This window comes from Pseudorasbora parva, chromosome 6 (genome assembly GCF_024679245.1).
Source record: "Pseudorasbora parva isolate DD20220531a chromosome 6, ASM2467924v1, whole genome shotgun sequence".
NCBI classification, from domain to species: Eukaryota; Metazoa; Chordata; class Actinopteri; order Cypriniformes; family Gobionidae; genus Pseudorasbora; species Pseudorasbora parva.
In genome coordinates, this window is record NC_090177.1 from 26,713,685 (window position 1) to 26,737,825 (window position 24,141).

The 24,141-nt window shown below is 36.6% G+C and overlaps 2 protein-coding genes and 1 long non-coding RNA gene across 3 annotated transcripts; 2 read left to right on the forward strand and 1 right to left on the reverse strand.

The window, feature by feature from the left end:
• The first annotated feature begins 186 nt into the window (after positions 1–186).
• ppdpfb (pancreatic progenitor cell differentiation and proliferation factor b) lies at positions 187–2,229 on the forward strand. Its single transcript, XM_067446525.1, has 5 exons — positions 187–354; positions 903–991; positions 1,089–1,166; positions 1,541–1,640; positions 1,816–2,229. The coding sequence occupies exons 2-5, from the start codon at positions 937–939 to the stop codon at positions 1,937–1,939; spliced, it is 357 nt and encodes a 118-aa protein (XP_067302626.1). The 5' UTR covers positions 187–354; positions 903–936; the 3' UTR covers positions 1,940–2,229.
• A 2,727-nt stretch (positions 2,230–4,956) lies between these two features.
• On the forward strand, positions 4,957–10,385 carry LOC137078820 (uncharacterized). Its single transcript, XR_010905352.1, has 3 exons — positions 4,957–5,091; positions 9,885–10,129; positions 10,216–10,385. It is a non-coding gene; the product is annotated as an uncharacterized lncRNA (long non-coding RNA).
• A 3,593-nt stretch (positions 10,386–13,978) lies between these two features.
• Positions 13,979–24,053, reverse strand: ptk6b (PTK6 protein tyrosine kinase 6b). Its single transcript, XM_067446529.1, has 8 exons — positions 23,644–24,053; positions 20,560–20,681; positions 20,293–20,453; positions 19,424–19,592; positions 18,486–18,644; positions 18,187–18,368; positions 15,605–15,758; positions 13,979–14,854 (listed from the first exon to the last, which is right to left on the reverse strand). The coding sequence occupies exons 1-8, from the start codon at positions 24,012–24,014 to the stop codon at positions 14,646–14,648; spliced, it is 1,527 nt and encodes a 508-aa protein (XP_067302630.1). The 5' UTR covers positions 24,015–24,053; the 3' UTR covers positions 13,979–14,645.
• Positions 24,054–24,141: the final 88 nt, after the last annotated feature.

A 24,141-nucleotide genomic window follows, 5' to 3' on the forward strand; every position in this document is an offset into this window, starting at 1 on the left:
ATACACACAATGTATTACAAGACCAAATCTTGGTATTACTGTCATTGTTTCTGAACATTTTCAAAGAGAGCACCAACCCTTCCGTCCTGGATTTCGCTGGTTTGATCCGGTTTCACGCTGAGGTGGTTATATAGAGGAGTCCCCGCCTCCATCCACACGTATCTGTATAAATGTCAGCGAACGCGTTGTTTTTGTTAGACAGCATTGCAGTAACGTTAGATATTGCCGGACGTGGAGGGTCTTATCCATCCAAACCTTTTCAAATGGGCCCCGTTGCCTAGCGTTTTCTCCCCAAAGCCTCCGACGGAATCGAGCAGGGTGCTCTAGTAACATCAGCACGAGCGGTAAAAGAAGGTGAGGACGTGGTCATACGCTTAATATTTTAAAGGGTGGTCTATTTTACTGTATGGCCATTGTTTAGGTATTAGAGAATCTGAGCAGAGTTATGTTACATTTAATATGTCTCCGTTAATGCTATGCATCTTGCTGTTACAGTTCGTTGTCTAACCATGCATGTTTTCTCATGTTTGGGGTAAAAGGTTTCTTGTGACTGCATGACCCCTAGACTCTCAACTGCTTGAATTCCTTTTGGGTTTACTGTAAATTCCTCGCGTAGCCTTCTGAAAAATGCGGTGGAAAGCATTCTCTTAATGAATGCCTGATGTGGCACAATGTCACTTTGATTAGTCTTGTGGTTTGACACTAAAACATAATGAGTAACCCTTACAATAACAAACCTAACCAAAACAAGGTTTCAAACCACATATTAGTGATACAACTTCTCAAATGGCTTAATTTGAGTCTGTCTGTGTTCATTAGAAGCCATTTTTAGGTATAAAATTATAAATTATCGCTACAGAAGCAGTCATATCAGACCAAATGTCTTTTTGCTCTTCTCACAGGGTTTCCATCTAAGTCACGATTTAAGTCTGTAAAATGGCAGCCATCCCAGCTAGTGGTTCTCTTGTTGCCACTCATGACTACTACAGAAGTAAGTAGCCTTTGCAGGCGTTTTACTGTTATAGTTATAAACACTATTAATGGTTGATGTCATACAGAGAATTTGCCTTATAAGACTTTATTCTCAGGGCGCATTGGCTCTACATCCAGTAGCAGCTCGTGTGGGAGTTCAGAGTACAGTGGGGAGGTTATTCCACATCATCCAGGTGAGTTACATATAATTTTCAATCTATCTTCACCCCCTGCCTAAATCAATATTTTATTGCTATAGTTTTGACAATTTACACCCATTATGCAACACAATGTGTGCAGTCAGCACCCACGTCAGCTCTGTTGAAATGGGTATTCTTCTGATTGTTGCGAGTAATCGACTTATGAGGAAATCACCTTATTGAATTTAGAAAAATGACTGGTGCTTGGTCCTCTGACAGGGCTCTGATTGGGCCGTTATCTTCACCTGACTGCATGCCTTTGTTTAGAGACTCTTTAACCATGATTGCGTTAGTGCCTATGCCATTGTACACTAAATCCATTAGAAGATCGTGGTGCTTTTGTTCTGACCTCTTTAATTCTGCTTTAGGTCTGCCCAAACAGGATTCGGGTCATTGGTGGTCCAGTTTCTTCTTTGGGAAGCAGAACCAGCCTGGTATGGGAACTCTTACTGAGGAGGCTCAGCAGAAGTGAGTCACTGGATTAAGTTTCACCCAAGTTGGTGCATGTAACATGAAGGCCCTGCCAAGTTCTGATTTCAAATGCCGATGCAGTTGCAAATTTTAGGATTCGTAACCAGGGTATCAATTCATCATATCAAATGGTTATAATTCTAAATCTCTTAATCTGGTTCGTTCTCTGCAGGTCAGGGTTGGTGAGCGTGACCAATGGGCAGGTGACATGTGTTGCCCGGGAGATGGTGATAAGACAAGCAAGCGAATGTAGCGATGGTGGCAAGTCGGAGGCGGGGAGTTCTCCTCATTCCTGAATCCGAGACCAGATCAGGATGTCAGCGCTAGGGGACGGAAATGGCACCCTTTTATTTTTTCCCCTCCCTTCATTTCCCATGCATATAATGGGCTGTTTTAGTACTTTTCCATTTTTCTTTTTTGTATTCATTGTTTTATACATATATATATATCTCGCATAATAAATGGAAGAGCTGAAACTTGCAAAAAGAATTTTGTACATTTTTACACAACTGTAACACTGGAGATTTTGTTACTTGCTATCGTCTTAACCTGTGTTTTTCAGCACAATAAATGCTCTTAAACAGCCCACTACTGTTTTGTTGTTTTTATAAATGGGATTAAATGAGTCTAATTAACTGTACGCCTCTCCCACACCTGAGACAAAATACCTTTTACCTGACTGCATTTCAGAAGTACTTGTAATTGAATGCTAAAAGCTGAGAAATGGGAGGTCTTGAGGCAAGACACCACATTCATTGTCCATTTCCTGTGCACATGATTCTTTGTATGACATTGTAATTGGGACTTGTGTGTACATTTACTGCTGATTTGTACTAAATTCATTCTAAATGTGTAGTGTGGAGGAAAGGCTCCTGCATCTTGTTCATTTTGTATAAAATAATTAGATTAACAAGCATGCTGAAACTAAATTCAGTGATTATGCTTTCAATTTGATAGTAATGGAGGGAGACAAAATGTTATGATTAAGATGCTGTTGAGTGACATGTCAGTTCCAAGAATAATACATGATCCAAGAATAATAATTTTATATATTAAAAAAAGCCAACAGTTAACATTTTTGGAGAAGACTTTTTATTCAAATAAATGAATGAGATCCGAATCCTTTTGAACAGGGTGAGCTACAGGTCCAGGAACTAAAAATGTAGGTTTAAAGTACCTTTGGTTGTAATAAAGCATTTTTAGATACATGTTATTAAACCAGTGCATTGATTTCTGAATACGCCATACTTGGACTTGGTTTATGTAACGCAAAAAGGACAGAACAGTGCCTGTGGACTTGTGCTAGACCAAACAGTGAATATGGAAAACTGCTCTGTAGAGATGACATACAGCTTTGTTCCCATGTGTACATGGATTTTCCAGGTCACTAAGTTCTGATGAGTGGCTAGATGCACGGAAAAGCCCCTGTTCTTTTTCAGGCATCATTGCTTTGTTCGCAGCAACAGGTCTCAACTAAAAGACTTTGACAAGTGCTGTGATCAGTTTACTTTTATGTACTTTTTTAAAGCAGAATAGATGGATGTCCATCATAGACGAATCAAATATTGGCTATTTTTTTAGCCAACAGATACAGTTCATATGTATTCGAATGATGAAAGCAAGATCTCCAAAACTAAAACAATATTATAAATTATTCTTTATCTCATATCACATTACATTTCAGGTTGGTCCAGCTAATGCGCATGCAAAACAAACAAACAAAACAAAACCCTCTGGCAAAGCCTATCTTAAGAAATGGGATATTTTAACTCCAAGGTATGACTGTTTTGCCTACAGTTTTCTCAATATTATGAGCTGCATTTTTTCCATCTCCTCATCTGTTGGTGGTGAGAAGCATTATGTAAAGTAAGCAGAGTAAATACAAAACATGCCTAAATTGATATTACACAGTTTAATTGCACTGCCATTCAAAAGTTTGGGCTTAGTAAGACATTTGTTTACAGATTTTTTCTTTTGTATTCAATGATTGCATTAAATTGATCACAAATCCCTGTAAAGACTTGTTCTTTACACAAAATTTATATTTCAAATCAGTGCTGTTCTTCTGATTTTTCTATTAATATGTATCACGGTTTCCACCAAAATTTAAATAGCACAATTGTATTAACACTGATAATAAGAAAGGTTTCTTGAGCAGTAAATCATCACATTAGGATCTTGTGACACTGAAGACAGCTTTGCATCACAGGAATAAATTACATTTTAAAACATATTAATTAATTAATTAATTATTCATTATAAACTGTAATATTTCACAATATTACTGTCAATATCATTGATCAAATAAATGCAGGATTGGTGAGCATTAGAGACCACAAACTTTTGAATGTAGCATAAAAAAAACGAAAAACGATTGTCATTTTCTAACATGCAAATCTTCTAGATCTGTAGACAATGCAACAGCAAACAAACAACAACAAAAATCTAGTAGGTATTAATAACTGGAGCATGACATGTAGGTTCAAATATTGTGTCTGTGTAAAGAAGCTTTTTCCCCCAGCGCTCTATGCACTATTTTTGTGCAGTTGTCTACATGACCACATGATCTGCAGGACTTAATCATTTGGAAGAGGTTTCGCTGGATGTTTGACTCCTTAACACCACATTTATTGTCCAGCGATCGTTCATAGACCCTGAGAAATCTGCATTCAGACAGAAAGACAGGAATAAAGAGCCATTCTTGTCAGAAGTGCTCAATGTACATCTAGTTGTTTAGATCTTTGTTGAACATATACTATACCTTGGTGTTTTGATTTGGTCAACCAGACAGTCACTTGTCTGTGCTTTGGTTCCATGAAGTTATCAGAAAGACTACTGACTGCCTTCATTTTGTCTGTCGGGTAGATGCCTGCAAACAAAATCAATCATACACAAACACATGAGAAAATCTTCTTAGGCATGCATTTGATTAAAAAATATAAAAAAAAAAAAAAAGTGTAATCCCTTCTGAATCTGCATTTTATTCAGCATTGAGAGATATTTTAAATGTCCTTTTAAACTTTTGATGTTTTTAGTACCCAGTAATGTTTAAAATTTAAACAATGAAATTAGATTTATTTCTGTCAATTTACCAAAAGAGGATCAATGTTTTTATTTGTTCAATAAATGAGTCAATGGCTATGTTGGTTGATAAGGCTAAAATAGGAACAGTGTGTGCTGTACATTCAGGTGCAAGTTCATTCAGGAGAAAAAAAATAGAGGTTTGGGAAACTGCAGAATTACACGTGTCCTGTAGCTGGTTAAACAGTGGAGAGCTAAAAATAGTGCTGCACTTACTCCGATAAAACTCATTCCGAGCGAGCAGACACACAGGGGCATTTACGGTGGTCATGGTCAGCTTTTATGTGTAAATAAGACAGAACCAAATGCTTGGAAAGTGGAGTGTTCTTTGGAACCTGGAAAATATAGCAAAGGAGGAGGAGTTAAGGTCAGTGCTGAATAAGCTGTATTTGTTTTAGGGTCAGGGAACAAACATCCTCATTAGAGAAGCATAAACATGATAGCAACAACAGCAAAAAATTTTTTTGGGGAAATGGTCAAAGTTCTTTTTCGAAAACAAAAATCTCTTATCATGCTTTAGAGAAAACAAAACATAACTTGTTGACGCCACATAAAACAGACATACTGATTGAAGGTGATTCACAGGTGTGTCAAAAGTCATTGAAATGACCTATGCCCCAGTTTTGCTCAAATTTTGAAACAGAATTCCCTTGTCTGTAGGGTCTCTGTATCACATAAGCTAGAATGTACATATAAAACTCCTATTTAGATTTATTAAAGCAAAATCGATGTTTTTCTGAACATCATCATGGCTATGATTTGGTTTCTAAATAAATCAGTGTTTTTGAACAAATCAGTCGAGTGAATGATACCATGACTATGATTAGGTGTGCACCAATTATGCGATTATTTCTAATAATCCGAGTACGGTCTTAATCGCAGTAAGATGTTTACATGACATGAGCAGGGAACTTAGGGAATGTCCGTCTGAAACTTTTGCTAGTTTAACGTTGGAAAAAATGGTCGGCGAGCCCACCACATGGTCTTAAAGGGTTGTCCATATTCTGGTAATGAGTGTGTAACATGCAATAAACCATTCAAAGTCTCATCTCCCATTCCCGAAGCCATTCACTATTTACATGGCGGAATTTGCAAAACAGAACAACTGAATGCTTCTCCAGAAAGCTTCTCCAAGGCTAATTCTGATACATGCAATGACTTTCTATTATGACTTGTAATAATCTTTTATTTTAATCCCTAATGGTTGCACGCTGCTGTAATAAGCAAAGTATATGCGTGTTGTGGACCCGCCTATAGGTGGTTATTACTTACGTGCCCTTTAAATAAAACAAAAAATACTGCAATGGCGCAGTCGTTTTCACTTGCCTCAAAATAGCAACACGCCGACAATGCGCCTGAACACACCTCGTTTTCAGACCAGCACAGATGCACATTTTGGCACAAAAGCATTTGCTATTTAAACAACGTGGCGCAGGACGTAAAAATGACGTGCATAAGTCTGAAACTAGTAAAAAACACTTCATCTACACTATCATCTTACAATATGTTAGTATTTTACGTTTGCCTTATGAGAATTCCCTATAGGGCTAATAATGGCTGTCATTGTTATACGATTTGGCCTAATTCCTGTATGACTGACAGCTTTATGTCATACTCTTCATCTTCAGGGTCACTACATTCATACTAATAGTCTGAGAGAAGACAGCATGTGATCATAGCTGGATGGTGTTAATTATGGAAATGAACTTTGCTCTATATAGCCAACCAGCAGTGTATCATTTGATATAGTCTAATATTGTTTTGATGTTTTGATGCTGAATATAAAAGACAATGCTTTTCAACGGATCGGCAGTCTCCTGGCTTTTTATTTTCATTTTTTTAATACTTATAATAACAGGCTTTTTGGTCTGTTAATGCTCTCTTAAGCACAAGACTGGTCTTGAGCACTAATCCTTCACTGGGTCAACATTAAAATGGGTCTTGAACTAAAAAGCCTTTGAGTAGAGAAGGTGTAATCTGCAGTGACATAACACTAGTGAGAACTATTCTTCACCAGCACACTCTGATGATGATAAAGTGTGAAGCAGCAAGGGATTAAAGTAACAATTTATGTTGTTTGATCTCATTTGAAAGGTGACATGGCTTAGAGATGTCTGGAATTGAATAAAGATGCAGCAGTCTGAAAAGCTGGAAAATGGAAAAGGGTGTCATTCTTCTACACAGATCTAAGTCCTCCAGGCATGTTACAAAGACCAAAAGACAATTTTTTTCTGTGAATTGATGTATGTTTGAGCGAGAGAGAGAGAGAGAGAGAGAGAGAGAGAGAGAGGCAGAAAGACATAAGAATGAGAGTAAGAAAAAGGAGGAAAACGAGTCCTCATCGATGTGAACCTGCTAAAGTTCGTCCACAGTAAAACAAACCCCATTTATAAATAAGGCAACAAAAATGATTGATAAACAATTCGACACAATTTAAAAAGTCCTAGGCAAATGCAATATTCTCAGACCCTCTTGGTTAGTATCATGTCCACATATCTAGGTCAGTTAAATACAGCTTGTGGTTATACTGTATATAATGTTTTTAAGTGTTTAATTTTTCTTCAAGTCCAACAACATTTGCTGATTATATATCTGCTAACCAGCCATTTAATTAGAAAGGCAGCTTTAAAGACCATGCATTATGCCTTGATCTTATCATTAAGTGGACCTTGCCTTTTTGTAGGCTGTCTGTCATGTGTAAAAATCCTTAAAGTCCAATGGCAGTATAAATGTCCCAGAAGACATTAATCTTGTGAAGAAGGGAAAGCCTGAGGAATCGTTGAGCATATGAAAACACAGACGAGGCAGACTGTAGCTTTATATCAAACCCCTCCTTTGCTCCAGGCTCAAGCTATTTGCTAAGGAGGCGGCGGTCCCACCCTGAGGAACACCCCTATGCTTTCTTGACCATTTGGGATGAAGGAAAGGTTGGAATGCCCTGCAACAATATCTTCCAGTCCTCGCAAGTGCAAGTGGAAATTCATTGCACAACAGATAAGCGTCTACATTTACACGAATACTACCGCTTTTAAATGGACTTTTAGGATTTATTGTAAATAATAATAATAATTACACTGTTTATTATATAGACTGTAGATTGTTTTGTTGTCTTTTGCTGTAATTATGTCTAGAATCTATTTGAGGTTAGAGAAAACGCTGCAAGCCATCAATCCACTTTGACCTATATTCTCAAACAGGACTAGTTCATGTGACATGCCTGCTAAAGAGTCTGGAACAGGACTGGAGCCAGTGGGGTGAAGCTTGTACTTCTGTTTATGTCTTGTATTATAAAGGTCATTCTGCATAAAGGTGAATGGTGTGCAGAGAATCAAATATGTACAGAGTAATCAATACAAAAGGTTGGCCTTCAGAAAAACTATTTTGTGTGTGTGACGTTCTTATGGATGTAGAAGAGGGTAATCTGATTAGTGTTGTTATTATACTTACAGCCTTTTGTGGTGTTATTATGATTAGTTATCAAATCTCATAATGTTTCCAGGAATTTAAAAACATGAAAAAATGTTTATTCACATTTTTAGCATAAAGCTAAACTATGTAGTGACTGTTCCCCATTAGTAAATCAAACAAAAATATGTCTTATAAAATATGAATAAGAAGGTTAATTTAATATAAAGGCCTTAAGTTAACCTGAAAATGACACCCACATGATAACACAACTGAAACAGTACATGGCTGCTGCTGTTACCCACATTGCACCCACAACATTATAAAAACTTTGGCTTGGTGCCAGAGTTGCAAAGGTTAGTGGGTGCAAGGTCTATTTGTGGTTGACCTCAATTGACTGTATAATTTTGCAAAAGAGCAACATGAAACCTGCTGCTATATTCATAAATACAGACATTTCCAACACTGTTAATATTATCCCCACCCGCTGTTGTCAGCATAAGGTCGTTGCCTAGTTAGTTGTGAGGTGTTGCCCTCATTTCCTGTGGTTAGAAGTGTAGGCATGCTGGAACACAGCAGACAGACTGCATGACCAATTTTTTACAATATAAATCCACTAAAGGTTGTTGAATCACAAAAATGATAGAAGTACATACACTGTAAAAAAATAATGTTGGTTTTTGTAGGTTTAACTAAAAAAGTAAGTTACCTGGTTGCCTTAAAATTTTGAGTTTATTGAAATAAAAAATTTAAGTTGATACAATGAAGGAAATTAGTTTAATAGACAGAAACTCAAAATATTATTGTATCTGAAACACATAAAAAAATAGATAAATCATGAAAATAGCACAATTTGGCTGCGTCATCAGAAATAAAACACACACAATTATCCACTATGCTTACAAAATCTTTTAATAATATTTTAATAAAGGTTGTCGAATCTCAAAAAATGTTCATTGTATTAACTCAAAAAATTAATTTCAATGGACTCAAAAGGTTAAGGCAACCAGGTAACTTTTTTTCTAAATATTTTTTTACAGTGTAGAAATTAAAGATTTAAACCACAGCGCCAGGCTTATGTAAAATATAAAAAAAATATTATAAACTTATATTGAACTTATATTAAACTGAAGCAATTCCTTCAGGTTCTCCAAAACTGTATGAGCATCTTAAATATGTTGACTCATATTTAGTATATAGAATAAACTGTACAGAATAAACAAATAGGCTAACTCAAATATCGTCTCCTTAAACTTCTTTTACCTAATGATGTTTTTTTTTTTTTTAGATAAATAATAAATAAATAAAACAAGAATTAAATTGAAGTTGGAAATACACATAAGCTCTTGCAAATATAAGCCTGTGGTGGAAGCTTAACTTGTGGGTTCATAAAGTTTTGTGACTAATGATGCTGTGTTGTAGCTGGGTGTGGTATTTTTGATTTAATGTTGTTACCTCAGGCGAACTTGAACCAGGTTGAAATCAAGAATGTAAATGTAAATTACAAAAGTGCAGTTCTATGTATCAAGCCTGATCGAGAATCCATTCATAATTAATTCATTATAATAATATAGCTTAGTTTTAGTAAATTAGTTTAAATAATTAGGTCCAAACAATTATACAATAATCACACGGAACTGCCTTCTTTCAACTAAAATTAATTAAATGGTTAGAGCAATCACAGACATGACACTTCCCAAAAAAGTTTGTTTTATACGCAAGCTCAATCTTAAGTCAAATGTATCGATTTTGCAGTGAAGTGAAAACAACCGCTTACTGAGGAACAGACTGAGAGGGGAGCAGGTCGATGGTCAGAGGCTGTGGACTGATCCAGCGCTGACTGATCACGCTCTGACAGCATGAACAGCTCCGTGAGCCTCTTCCAGCTGCATGGCTGACCATAAATCACTCTCACAGGAACTAGAGCAGCTTTCCCTGGAAGAGATCATGTCACCATTAAACCATCAACAGAGTTCTAGTCTGATGGACCTAAAGCAAAGGTTAATGTGTTTATATTAAGCACAACAAAACCTTTTAAATAATTCAATATTTATGCCATCATTTCTTCACTTTATTTGTTTGACAGTGGTAAGAAAAGGAACACGATACCCAACTGGAAAGAACCGAACAAGATGGAAATAAGCTAAAGCTACTGGACAGCTAACGTTAGATACATGTCAACATGATGTTCATTTTTATAACATAAAGCTGATTTCTTAAAATTCATCAACTTATTCATATTTTCTGATGTCTGTGCTGCTTTCCCCCCAACAAAATAAATCAATTCCTGGCTAAAGGATGAAGTCATAAGGAACTTGATTTTGTAGTTGAATGGACGTTCCAAACAGGGTGGAAAGTGATGGAAAAAGATAAAGAAACGCTTGTAATATTTCTTAACTCATTATTTTAAACTTGGTATAAAACAGACATTTTCTTCCCCATATCAGTGAAACGGCTTATAAAAGCGGGAAATAGAGTTGTGGGTATGACATCCCTTTATAGGCTAAAACACAGAAGCGAGTTAGCATTTTAGCACTTCTGGTTCACTCATTCCAAATTCAATGGTTTTTTTTGTGTTTTTTTAAATGTGTTTTTGTTTGAAATAAGGTCTGTGGTGAACACAAGCTCAAGGCACTTTCACGTTATGATGTTTCATTAACAAAGTACGGGATGAGCATGTTCAAATGATCCATCTAATCATCATGTCAATCTACCCAGCTGCCAGCAATCAGTAATCAACATGTCAACCAGTCTGCACAAGTGGAGGATTATATAAATATCCAGTCAACTCAGCAATGTTCCACGACAAGTTTTGCCGCATCCCACCACCTCCTCCCTTTGCAGTCTTCCTCACACTCACCTGGTTAGTTTCCTAAACCAGAGATACAAAGATACAGAGCTCGGAGCCCTCTCCTCGGACAGCACCCCAAATACGCATACCATTCTAACTTATTTGTAAGTGTGACCTTGCGAATTATTCTACAACATATGAGTTTTAGCTCTAATAGTTAAATATGTTAAATAAAACAAACCCTTTTTATGCATTTAATCTCACGTTATTGACGCAAAAGTAACTGTTGTTTGGCCTACACACAGTGACGTCAGACCTGCATTACTCTATTGATTGGATGGTTGTGGTTTGCGATTATTTATGGTTATGGTCAGGTGACCAGATTTCCAAAATGGAAACCGGGGATATTTCCTATTTGAGTATTCAAAATATCACTAAAATCTCATTTGTTATTATTATTATTATTAATTAAAAAACAGGGACAATATTTTTTTTTTGTAATGTTTTGTTTTTGTTGTTGCAGGCTCCCTATTTTATTATTCACATTAATAATTATTATGATTTAGTTTGATTACTAGGATTTGTGGTCTGGATTTAATACAATTCAAGTGCGTAAACAACAAAAAAACAATTATGAAAACATTATTTTCATGAATAATGAAAATAGTTAAGCTAATAGTAGGCTAATTATTGTAAATAAGCAGTTCGGCTAATTATTGTAAATAAGCAGTTCAAAACAATATAATAATAACGTTATGACATAACAAAATCATATTACACAAATAAAACATGAATATGATTAAACAAATATTTTAACTTTTTAGAATTGTATTTAATATTATAATTTCCAAAAGTTTATACTATATAAATTAGTACTTTTTTGTAACTTCAAATGTTTTGTTACGTTTGTGCTTGAAAATGACTCTTGCTTATTTACTTTAATTACTCACCCTCATGTCGTTGGACATCCATAACCCCTTCATTCTAGCCTGACCAGCCAGACCCACATCAAGATGTTTGGTCTGGAAACTCACCATTGACAGGGCTCAATCTGAGGGGCGGGATAAACGGTTGTCTTTCAAACTCCCTCTGCACGCGATAGGATAGCGCTACAACCAACCAGAGCAACAAAGGTGAAACAGAGCTTGTTGATAGATTAAACATTCGCCGTATCCAGTCGGAAAAACTTTATCCGCCAAGATGCGGATGTGTAGGTCTCCTCCTCTTCTCCTCCTCCGGGTCATGTATTGAACGGTGGAGCTGCATCATATACTTGCGCATGCGTCAAGTTCACATCAATAACTTGGTAGATAAAGTCGTTATTTAGATTTTTGTGTGCACAATAACTATTTTTGTCGCATTGTAAAATGATTGTACAGCCACTGTAGTGAGATGGACTTTGTAATGTCGTCTTTAGTGCCTTCATGGGTCAGTGGAAATATACCGAATGCCAATGGAGGCCTTTCTGAAGCCTTTCTCAGCCATCAGCTTTCAACAAAAATATCTTCATTTGTGTTCCAAAGATGAACGAAGGTGTTACGGGTGTCCAACGACATGAGGGTGAGTAATTAATGAAATAATTTTCATTTTTGGGTGAACTAAACCTTTAAGCAGAAAGTAGATTATGTGTAGGCTATTCTGCACATGTTTTTGTAGTAAGTGTTCGTATATACACTTACTTACACTTATACACTTATATATAGCTATAGTTCAGAATGATCATTAAAAAATATGTATGTACGACATGACTTCATTCCCTTTTTTTTTTTTTTTACGGTCTATGCTTCATTCTCTTCCGGAGGTCCGATTCTTCATCTTGCAGATTTGGGACCGAGTCTGCGCAGTGGAGAGCAAGAAGAAGAGGCGCGATATCAAAAGATATCATTCTCGCGGATGTAGAACAAGTAATTATTATGTGTTGGTGTGAAAGAAACGGTTATGGAAATAAAGAAATTAAAGATAAAGCTCCAATCTCTTTCCAAACAAAAAAAGTCTGGTTTCTCAGTGACAACCATAGACTGTAAAAAAATAGGTGACTTAAGCCGTCAATCTCAGTTGTCAATCATGACTTCACCCCCACAGCATCAAAAAACTTAAAACTAAATGTATAGTTAATTATAAAAAAGAACGAACACTTGAAATGAAATCATGATAAAAACTGCCTACTACAATGACAAAATTTAGGGGGAAAAAGTGTCATTAGATTTCAGATGTGTGGTAGTCACTTACTGTGGAACTTTTAGGGAATCCTGCAACCTGTTGAGGCTCCGTAATAAAGCACATGCAAACAGTATTACTTTAACTTACCATAAATAGTTATTATATCTACCTTGAAAGCGATAATGATATTTCTTTTAATATTTGACGATAATGGATCTCTGCTCTTGATAGCATTCTTCACGAGCATGTTCACTGTCTATAGTAGCGGCACGCGCGACTAATGGGCCTTTCCATAGACCGATAAAAAACGATGCAGCCATCTGCTGGTCAAAATAATCACTACAACGATTGCTCCTGTAATCAACATGGTGTATGTTGGTTGGGCTTGTTTTCCAGCAATATTGGATATATGGGATATGTTTTGAACGAGCTGTAAAATAGGGACATTTCTGGGGACAGCTCCAGTTGACCGTGACGTTCTGTTCACCCTAAATTATGGCACATTATTTATTTTTTATATATTTTATTTATTTATTTTTTTGCATGGTTAATCATTTATAATAAACATTGCAATATTCCATAAAAAATAATGGTCTATTTTGATGTCACTTTGTTTTTAAATGTCCCGGCAAGCCAAAGTAGTGAAAATAAGTTGTAAATAAATGTTACTCTCTTTAAAATAGTGAGTTTAATATTGAAACAGCAAATTAAGAAATATATACTGAAAATGTGCTTCGTAAAAGGAATAACAGGAATGACCCTGTCCCCTATGATGATAATGACAATGACGAACATGATCCCATACATCAGCAGCTCTTGACAGTAGTTCAAACACATAACAGCTTACACTTCAGAGCCTCTCTAGGGGTAGCCCTATATTGTGTTTGTTGTTGTAGTGGAAGCATGAAGGTCGCAGTGCTTATGAATAGGCATGATTGAATATGTTCATGAGTCATTTATTTATTTATTTAACGCTTTATTATGATATAAGCATTATGATTCATGCTGGTTTAAAATACAGACTTCTTGGTTGCAAGCTAGAGCTCATCACTGAAATAATAGTATGTCACCATCTGTTGGTGACATTTCATATTGCACAGGCCTTTTTCACACTTGTTCACCTATATTGTGAGAAGTATAATGACCCTATAGAACAATCTATAATGCAGTTACCGCCTGCATCATTATAGAGTATTACATTTGACAAAACAAATAAATATTGTTATCTAATAGTCCCACGACCTTTGAGTGTGTGTGTATATACACACATATATATATATATATAAACTACAGCATCTGTCTCATTAAACTCAGCCAATAATTATAGCTCTAAATAGTAATAGTCTCAACTTATTATTAAATTTTTATTTTCCCTTAGCGCTCCCAAAAGTGCTTCATGTGTGCATTTTCCTCATTAATTCAAAACTGATATGGTGGATTAATCTACAGTCCATCTAATCCATCAAAGATGATGTTCGTTGCATCTGACTGTTGCAATTGTTCAAGGTTGGTCTTGTTTTGGTTTCTAAGTCTTTAGGCCTCCGGATGTTTGCATTGAGTAGAATCTAACTGTAAAGTTTGCCCGACTCACTACAGAGGATGCCTTGATACATCTCTAGTTCATGCCTCAGAACCTCAAAAGTGGGACGGTCCTCTGGCTCTGCTCTCCAGCAAGATCGCATGATGTTATAAATGACCTGTGGACAGTTGGTTGGTGAAGGCATTCTATAGTGTTCTTCTGTGACGAGACGATATACCTCAGAAGTTACAACACCTATAAAAGAAGATAATGGCTTGAATATAGAGACTCAAATGTCAAGGTATATAAGGCCCTAAATGAATAGGGTAAAAAAAAGCTATTTTTATAGTTTTACAGCAAATAAATATGCAAATGAGGCATTATCTAAATAAACATGGACACATGTGGGTTACACTTTATTTTATGGTGTTATTGTTACAGTGTAATTATATTTAAGTATTGAGTAATATTAATAAACTACATGAATTGACTAGGTGGTTAGGGTAGGATTAGGGTTTGGTTGAGGGTTAGTTGCATGTAATTTTGCAGAATTTACTGTTATTACTATGGTAACCACAAGTAACATATGTAACAAGGACACTGTAAAATAAAGTGTTTCCCAAATCTGCATATTTTTCCATTCTGAATTATTGTTGACGTCTTAAGGTTTTTACAGAAGGGATCGTCGATCTCTCATTTGATCACTGTCAACAGCTATAAAAACATTTCACCATGTTTTTAGAAATAAAATGTCATACAAAATATGTATAATATTTAAAAAAAAAAACTTTATTTGTATTGTAACTGAAATCTTCAGATGCAAATAGATCAAGTACAATAAAATAAACACTTAAATGTTTATTTGTATGTCTAAAAAAATGGTTATAATCTATACGATAAATAAAAATATAATAATGAAAAAAATATATATATAAATGATAAATATTCTTTCTCAATAATAAAAAAAAAAAAACACGATGCGAGATTTAGCATGTTGAAACTGACCTGGGTAAGGCACCGCTCCATACGTGACAATCTCATAAAGGAGAATCCCAAATGACCAGACATCAGATTTGCTTGAGTAACGGCCATGACCAATAGCCTCAGGCGCGGTCCATTTATATGGTATTTTCTTTTCATCAGATATATAAAAAGGCTCCTAAACATATTAAAAGACAACTATGTGTATAATATATAACTTTTTGGATCATGTTTTTAACTTAGTCATATATGGAACATGCAGGCAACCGCTACACTCAACAAACCCATAACCAGTTCAGATATTTCATGTTCGCTAGCTCTAACTGGGTGGGGAACGCTGATCCTAGCGGGCCAGTGTCCTGCAGAGTTCAGCTCCAACCCTAATCAAACACACCTAAAACTAATCAAGGTCTTCAGGATAACTAAAGTTACAGGCAGGTGAGTGTTTTTTTCAGGGTTGGAGCTAAAGTCTGCAAGAGAGTGGCCATCCAGGATCAACGGTCCCCACCCCTGTTCTGACTAATGAAGCCCTTGATTAGTTGCATCAGGTGTGCTTGAGACTGCACCTGTTTTGCAGATTTATGCTGTTGTGAGGGATTATATTCAGGAGGTTGTATAATTTTAATTATAACTTTAGTTAGTTTAATTATAAATTTGAGTGTGCCTGTGAGTCTACGTGCTGATATGAGCAAATATTCAATCATATGCTCTTAAGTTAGGGGGTGCTTAGCTGTGTTTTAAAGCCTTGCTGGTTAAAGTTTCATCACGTTTTTTTGCTTCAAATACACACAAGGTTAACATATATAAACACAGTCGGTTATGTCTAAAGTGAAAGTAATATCGTCTATGTCTGTATAAGATGCGAACAGGTCTTAGCAGCGCAGCCTAGTGATTGTGAACACGTCCTTTACGGCAGTGGTTCTCAAACCTGTCCTGGGGACCCCCAACCAGTACACATTTTACATGTCTCCCTCATCAAACACACCTGATTCAAATCATCAGCTCATTAGTAGAGACTAAGATTTGAATTGGGTGTGTCTGATGAGGGAGACATGCAAAATGTGCAGTGGTGAGGGGTCCCCAGGACAGGTTTGAGAACCACTGCTTTAAGGGACAGTTCACCTCAAAGTATGTTAATAAAATCAATTACTGCTCTTAAATAAGGTAATAATACAGTAACTTTTAAACAATGTACAGGTCATCTAAAAAAATAGCATATGTGAAAAAGTTCATTATTTTCCATAATGTAATGATAAAAATTAAACTTTCATATATTTTAGATTCATTGCACACCAACTGAAATATTTCAGGTCTTTTATTGTTTTAATACTGATGATTTTGGCATACAGCTCATGAAAACCTCAAATTCCTATCTCAAAAAATTAGCATGTCATGAAAAGGTTCTCTAAATGAGCTATTAACCTAATCATCTGAATCAACTAATTAACTCTAAACACCTGCAAAAGATTCCTGAGGCTTTTAAAAACTCCCAGCCTGGTTCATTACTCAAAACCGCAATCATGGGTAAGACTGCTGACCCGACCCTGTCCAGAAGGCCATCATTGACACCCTCAAGCGAGAGGGTAAGACACAGAAAGAAATTTCTGAACGCATATGCTGTTCCCAGAGTGCTGTATCAAGGCACCTCAGTGGGAAGTCTGTGGGAAGGAAAAAGTGTGGCAAAAAAAGCTGCACAACGAGAAGAGGTGACCGGACCCTGAGGAAGATTGTGGAGAAGGACCGATTCCAGACCTTGGGGGACCTGCGGAAGCAGTGGACTGAGTCTGGAGTAGAAACATCCAGAGCCACCGTGCACAGGCGTGTGCAGGAAATGGGCTACAGGTGCCGCATTCCCCAGGTCAAGCCACTTTTGGGTTACAGAGAAGCAGCACTGGACTGTTCGCTATCGAAGCATCCTGGGCCTCCACAACACCTCAGCAGTGCCACAGGCTGATCGCCTCCATGCCACGTCGCATTAAAGCAGTCATTTCTGCAAAAGGATTCCCGACCAAGTATTGAGTGCATAATTGAAAATAATTATTTGAAGGTTGACTTTTTTGTATTAAAAACACTTTTCTTTAATTGGTCGGATGAAATTAGATTTTTTTGGGTTTTCATGAGCTGTATGCCAAAATCATCAGTATTAAAACAATAAAAGACCTGAAATATTTCAGTTGGTGTGCAATGAATCTAAAATATATGAAAGTTTAATTTTTATCATTACATTATGGAAAATAATGAACTTTATCACAATATGCAAATTTTTTGAGAAGGACCTGTATATTGAAGAATGTCGTTTTAATTTTAACCTACATTTATTCATTCAATTGCATACTTAAATGCAACTGTACATCTCTGAGCTGCCACTGTAAATCTTTATATATATTAATTTTATATTATACAATACACTAGGCATGTGTACAAGGTTTAAAAAAAAAAAGTTAAGTTAAGTTTAAGTAAGGTTTTTCAAGTCTTTTAAGTAAAATAAAGAAAGAGTATTACAATAAAAATATTTTCTCCTGAACCTCTTTCTGTTCCTGTTGCCTAAGAATAGAATGGCAAAAAAACAAACCAAACCGAAAACTATACATATCATGTTTGCTCACCTTAATGACTCGAGCTAGGCCAAAATCAGCTATTTTGCAGACATATCCCTCTCCGACTAGAACATTTCTTGCCGCAAGGTCTCTATGAATACTGTTATGTGTCTCTAAATATGCCATCCCATCTGCTACTTGAGCTGCCATGTCGATCAGAGACTCTATGTCCAAAACCTTACCCTCTTGACCTGAAAGATGGAGAGTGATATATAAAAGTTAGAATGTGAGACAGCATATTCACAAGAAAAAAAATTTAATATTAGAGTAACACATTCACTAAGGTGTAAGACATCAATCTGACTAACTTCTGAGGAAATTAAGCAGGTCGCCCTTCTCTATTAGTTCGGTGATTATATAAAATGGGGCGGAGGAAGTGCAGACGGCAAAGAGAGAAATTAGGTGCCTGTGACGCAGACGCTTCATGATCTGCACCTCCAAATAAAAGTCCTTCTGCACCAGAGCATCTGTGATAAAAAGAAAGTTATTGAGTTATTATTATATTTATTTATTACAAATAATTTAACAGTAAAAATGTTTAACAGTAAAAATATATAAACATGCTTAAAATGAGTTACAAGTACTTAAAAAAGCTAAAGTGGATAATACTTTTCATGAGGATAAACCTTTAATTTTTCTCTAGTCTTAATTTTTAACTCCTTCAGAAAACATTTTTCTCTTTTTTAATTACTTGTTTAATCTATACTTAAGACAAGAAAAACAATTTGCAAATGGTGTAAGATGGAAGTAAATATCTGGTTTTAAAGTTTTGAAGAACAAGACAAAAGTGTATTGCAATGTATCTAGAACGCCACTTATTCCTCATTATTCCTTGTTCTGCTTGAGGTATTCAGTTGCAGATTTACTAGTGTAATGTTGAGGATCGCTGCCATTCTGCATGATTTACATTGTGTTCAGCCTCAGTTCACATTTACTTCACCAGTAATGTGTGCAATGTACAATCCGAAACCGTTAGTTGTTAAAATTGTAAGGTATTCATGCCCTGAGGCAGAAAAACAGGTGGTTGCCTTCATAAGGATACATTTATTTTGTATGAATTATGCAGTTGATTTTTGCTCGGTCACATTACTCATTTACATCCAGTTCCTTCCCTGAAGGAAATTCCGTAACACTGTAAATGGCAAAAGAATTCCCAATGTGTCATGGCCTTTATATTATTTTGCTGTGCAACATTTACGTTCTTATTTTCAGCTCTGCTCTGTGGCACCTCAAGCTTTGAGCTCACCATTGTTTTTGAGGATTTTGATGGCCACTTTAGTGTGATTTTTCCATTTCCCACTATAAACTTCAGCAAAGTGGCCACTGCCCAGCAGCTTCTCAAGGGTAAATTGTTCTTTAGGCAGCTCCCATTCATCGACTGTGGAAGGTGACAGACCTTGCAGCTGGGGCTTTTTCTACAAAAAGATGAGTCAGTGGCATCAGGAAGTAAGATTATTTAAATGCATTTCACTTTATTACAACTATATATAAGCCCATATTTACTGGGTTAGATGCTTTATGATTAGACATCAGCATGTGTTTGCTGGAGGACTGACATTTTAGTTTCTTGATGTTGGCAAATATCTACTGTCTCTAATGCAAATGGACACACTGTAAAAAATTTTTTGTTTTTTTTGTTGGTTTAACTTAAAAAAGTAAGTAACCTGGTTGCCTTAAAATTGTGAGTTTATTGAAATTAAAACTTTGAGTTGATACAATGAAGGAAATTAGTTTAATAAATAGAAACTCAAAATATTTTTGTATCTGAACCACATAAAAAAGTTGATAAATCATGAAAATAGCACTATTTGGCATGTTTCACTGCATCATCAGAAATAAAACACACACAATTGCCCAATATGCTTACAAAATCTGTTAATAATATTTTAATAAAGGTTGTCGATTTTAAAAAAATTAATTTCAATGAACTCAAAATTTTAAGGCAACCAGGTAACTTTTTTTCTAAATAATTTTTTACAGTGCAGAAGCTGACGTTCTCAAATATAAATAAACTATTTCAGCCACTTCCACAAATGCCAAAAGCGGAAAGAAAACATAAGAATGTGGGTGAAAAAAAAAAAAAGCATAATGAGAGCAGAATGAAAAAAGTCTCACCCGAATACAGGGTCGCTTCAGTTGGACTGAAGTGGAGAATGAGTGAGTTAAATAATATTCAACCACCTCTAATACACTGGCAAATGTAGGAGATGGATCCACATAGAACCGACCATTAGTCTGGTAGATCTTGAAGTGCTTTGCTTTGTCCTGTGTCTTCACTAAGAGAAAAGATTCAGAATTTCAGTCTGCAAAAGCAGGTTAAAGGATATATGCTGTAAGAAATTCACTAATGACTGTCAGAAAACAACACACACACGCACACACCTGAGATCACAAAGCCCATGCAGTCAGACTCGCTTATCCGGACAAGGAAGGCTCCGTTAACATTTCCCGCAAACATGAGGTGATTCAATGCTTCAATACGGCTCATCTTTCCAAAAAACCACCTAAAGATACAGAAAAACATATATGATGTACAATATAGTTTGAGTACAATTGATAGCACAGGTGTTTAATAATGTACCAAGAATTGGTAATCTACCACTATTCAATTGACATTCCTTTGATTCAGATTTGTTCAATGAATCATTCACCAAACTGATTCACACACAACGGTCTTAGCGATTAATTCACGAATCAGACTAATCAGTTCACTCATTTAAAGGGCCATTCACTCCAAGGGTGATAACTAGAACTATAAAGTTTTAATAATTGTTGAAATTTAGTGAGAATAGGAAAGTCCACATCAAAGCTACAATGATAATGACACAGAGAATGGTATCATTAAAGTCACTTTCAGAGCAATTTCTGCTGATGAATGATATGAACATTGACAGCCAATCAGAATCAATCTTGCTTTAAAGAGCTTAAAGCTACACTATGTAACTTTTCCGTCCGCTTAAGGGCGCCTATTCAAAACAAAAGCGTAGTTTGATGACGCCAAGTTTGAGCGCAGAATATAATAAAGTGTGTCTGATGATGACGTGGTCTTCACCTCACAGCCGTTGGAAAAGAAACGGGATAGGACTCGGGTAAAAAACATGTTGATGGATGCGGATATTAACGTTACTGTAGTATGAAGCAAGGCAGGACTGAATGTTGAGGGAGCTGAGCAAGGCCGCTGGAGTGATTGTTGCGGAACACAGCTCGCGAGCAGTGGGACTTTTATTATGAAGGGACACAATCACCGGCGCTATTTACGCTTTTCCAGTCATGAGTTTGAGGTAACACAGCTCTGTTTATCATATTACATACATTAAATGTGTGTTTAAAATTATGTTATGACATTACTCTGTGCATTCGCTCACAGAGGGTAACACAGATATGATGCAATTGACAGGCGACTCCCTTAGACGTCCCGACTCCTTGGTTAAAATAGCAATTTTCTCACAATTTAAAAATAGTTGGAAACATTTGGGATATTGTAAGAACTCAATGGAACAAAATGTATAACACCGGCCTGGTGGTTTTGGGATATATTATTGCAAAAATACTACATATTGCACCTTAAAAAATATCAGAAAAATAAACAGAAAAATATTGTCCATTGGTGTGATGCAAATATACTTATCATTATATAGCAATCTTTACAGGTAACGTTAGTGGTGTGAACAGGCCTTAAAGGTCCCATTCTTTGCGCGTTTTCGAAGCTTTAATTATGTTTACAGTGTGCAATTTTACATGAGTTCATGTTTCACGTGTAAAAAAACAGTATTTTTCACACAATTTACTTATTTGTACAGCACTGATTCCTCTGTCCTAAAAACGGCCTGAGGATTTCCTTGTTCTATGAAGTCCCTCCTTCAGAAATACGTAACTAGTTCAGATTGGGCCAGCGCTTCCCGTGTTGTGATTGGACAGCAGCTTAGCGCACTTTGCCCGGAAAGGTCCCGCCTCTTACCATAACGGGGAGATGCAAGCGCTGAATGCGCGCTCTTCTCCACGTAGGAGAGGAACAAGACCACGCCCCCTATTTTGCGTGTACTTGTGGGCGGAGGGTTAGTCAACAAATGGTTCTAGTGACGTCATTCATCAAGGAAGTGGAGGGGTGTAGTCCAAACCGGCCGTTCGCTGTAGGCTTTGAAATGGAACTTCTGTTAAATATAATATCTCGCTTGGCATTGAACTTTGAGCTTTATAATTTTACAGGTATTATTTATGCTCTAACAGCAACATTACACACTAAATAAAGTTTGAAAGATGGAATCGAGAAGAACGGGACCTTTAAGCTTGGAACATACTCTGCAAGAACAAAGAAATTTGTTTGTTTTCTCAAGGTGGCAAGAACAAGAACAAAGTTCGTTCTGGCCAGTACATTCCATACTTCACGAGAAAAGCAGGTGCCGAACATCTGCGTTTCTCCGCATTAACATCGCCCACTTTAAAAGTATGACCAATCACACAATAGTTCTCGGACAACCTCAGGAAAACAGTTCTGCTCAGACGATGTGTCAAGAACAAGCTGCGAGAACTCTCAAACCAGGACTGTTCTTGCAGCCCTGGGAGCAAGAATTTGCGGAGTATGTTGTAGCCTTTAATACTTCACAGCTATCAGCTCACTGGAGGAACACATTATCAGCGAATAACAACTTAAATTCATTAATTCTGAAAGCAGTAGGCAAGATGGAGCCGTTTACCTCCAGTCTTTGTGCTAAGCTAGGCTAGCAGTCGGTGCGTCAGACACCATTATGGTACGCACGGAGATGAGAATGGGATGTATAGATCTAACTCTGGGGGATACGGTGAATAGGCTGAAGTCCCAAAAAGTGAGTGTTCCTTTTGGTACACCCTTTTGGACCATGTGTCAGGTGCTCTAACCACTTTTTTTTATGTTAAACTAGCAAAAGTGGATTCCAACACACCTGCACCTTCTCAAAGCGCCTCAGACATTGGGCATAAGAAATGCATGATAAGGATTATATTTTTATGGAACCGTTACATCATTTTTGAACCTTGACAGCTTCAGTATGTATTTGGAAATAGTATACAAAAAAGTAAGGTAAATATTATTTATTTATTTTCGGGCGAACTGTCCCTTTAAATCGTTTGTACGTAGGACGTCGCACCCAGTGGCAGATTTTATGTGAGATCAAAGGTGCTATCCCGCGATTAGATTGTTAATTGCGTCCCAGATTATGTGACATATCCAACTGGATTAAAATAACTATTTTTCTTGGAGAACCTATTTATGGTTAGGAAAATGTAGATTATTATGGTGGCCACACAGCATATAACAGAAAAAAAACACATTTCATCATTCAATTTAAAACGTTAATGTAAATTAAGATTATTCAGATTTCTGCAGAGAAGATGCTAAACTGTTGTAGATTAAAGGGAATATCTCTGCTCTAGACACCATTAGGATAGTGTTAACAAACTACTTTTCAGAAGTAGCTTTGAGACACTCACGGTTGAGACTCAACAGATTCCGCTCGCGCCAGATAATTGAATGGAACAAAACCGGTGGCTACCCTGCCGAAGGAGTCGATTTTTTTCGCACTCCACCAGTCACCGGAACGCTTGACAACCTCAAACATATCACCAGCTTTGAACGACAACTCCTGTCCGTCCCGTGCCTCAAAGTCCCATAGAGCAGTATATATAGCAGCATCGTCTGTCTTCGGAGGGGTGTAACGCATAACAGTCTCTGTATTACCGGGTTCTCCTGTACAGTCACTGTCAGCTTTCACGCTGTTTTCTCCATCGGCCGTTGAGTGCCCGTATATTCTGTCCCATAATGTCTTAAGACATGGGCAAGTTTTCCTCAAACATTCCCCCATGAGATAAAACTGTCCCCGAACCGAGGCACTGGATTACCATACAAGTCTATTAAATTTAGGGAACTGACATTAGAGTGAAACCTTCCGCATTTGAACCACGCCTGTGGACGACAATGACACAAGTTTA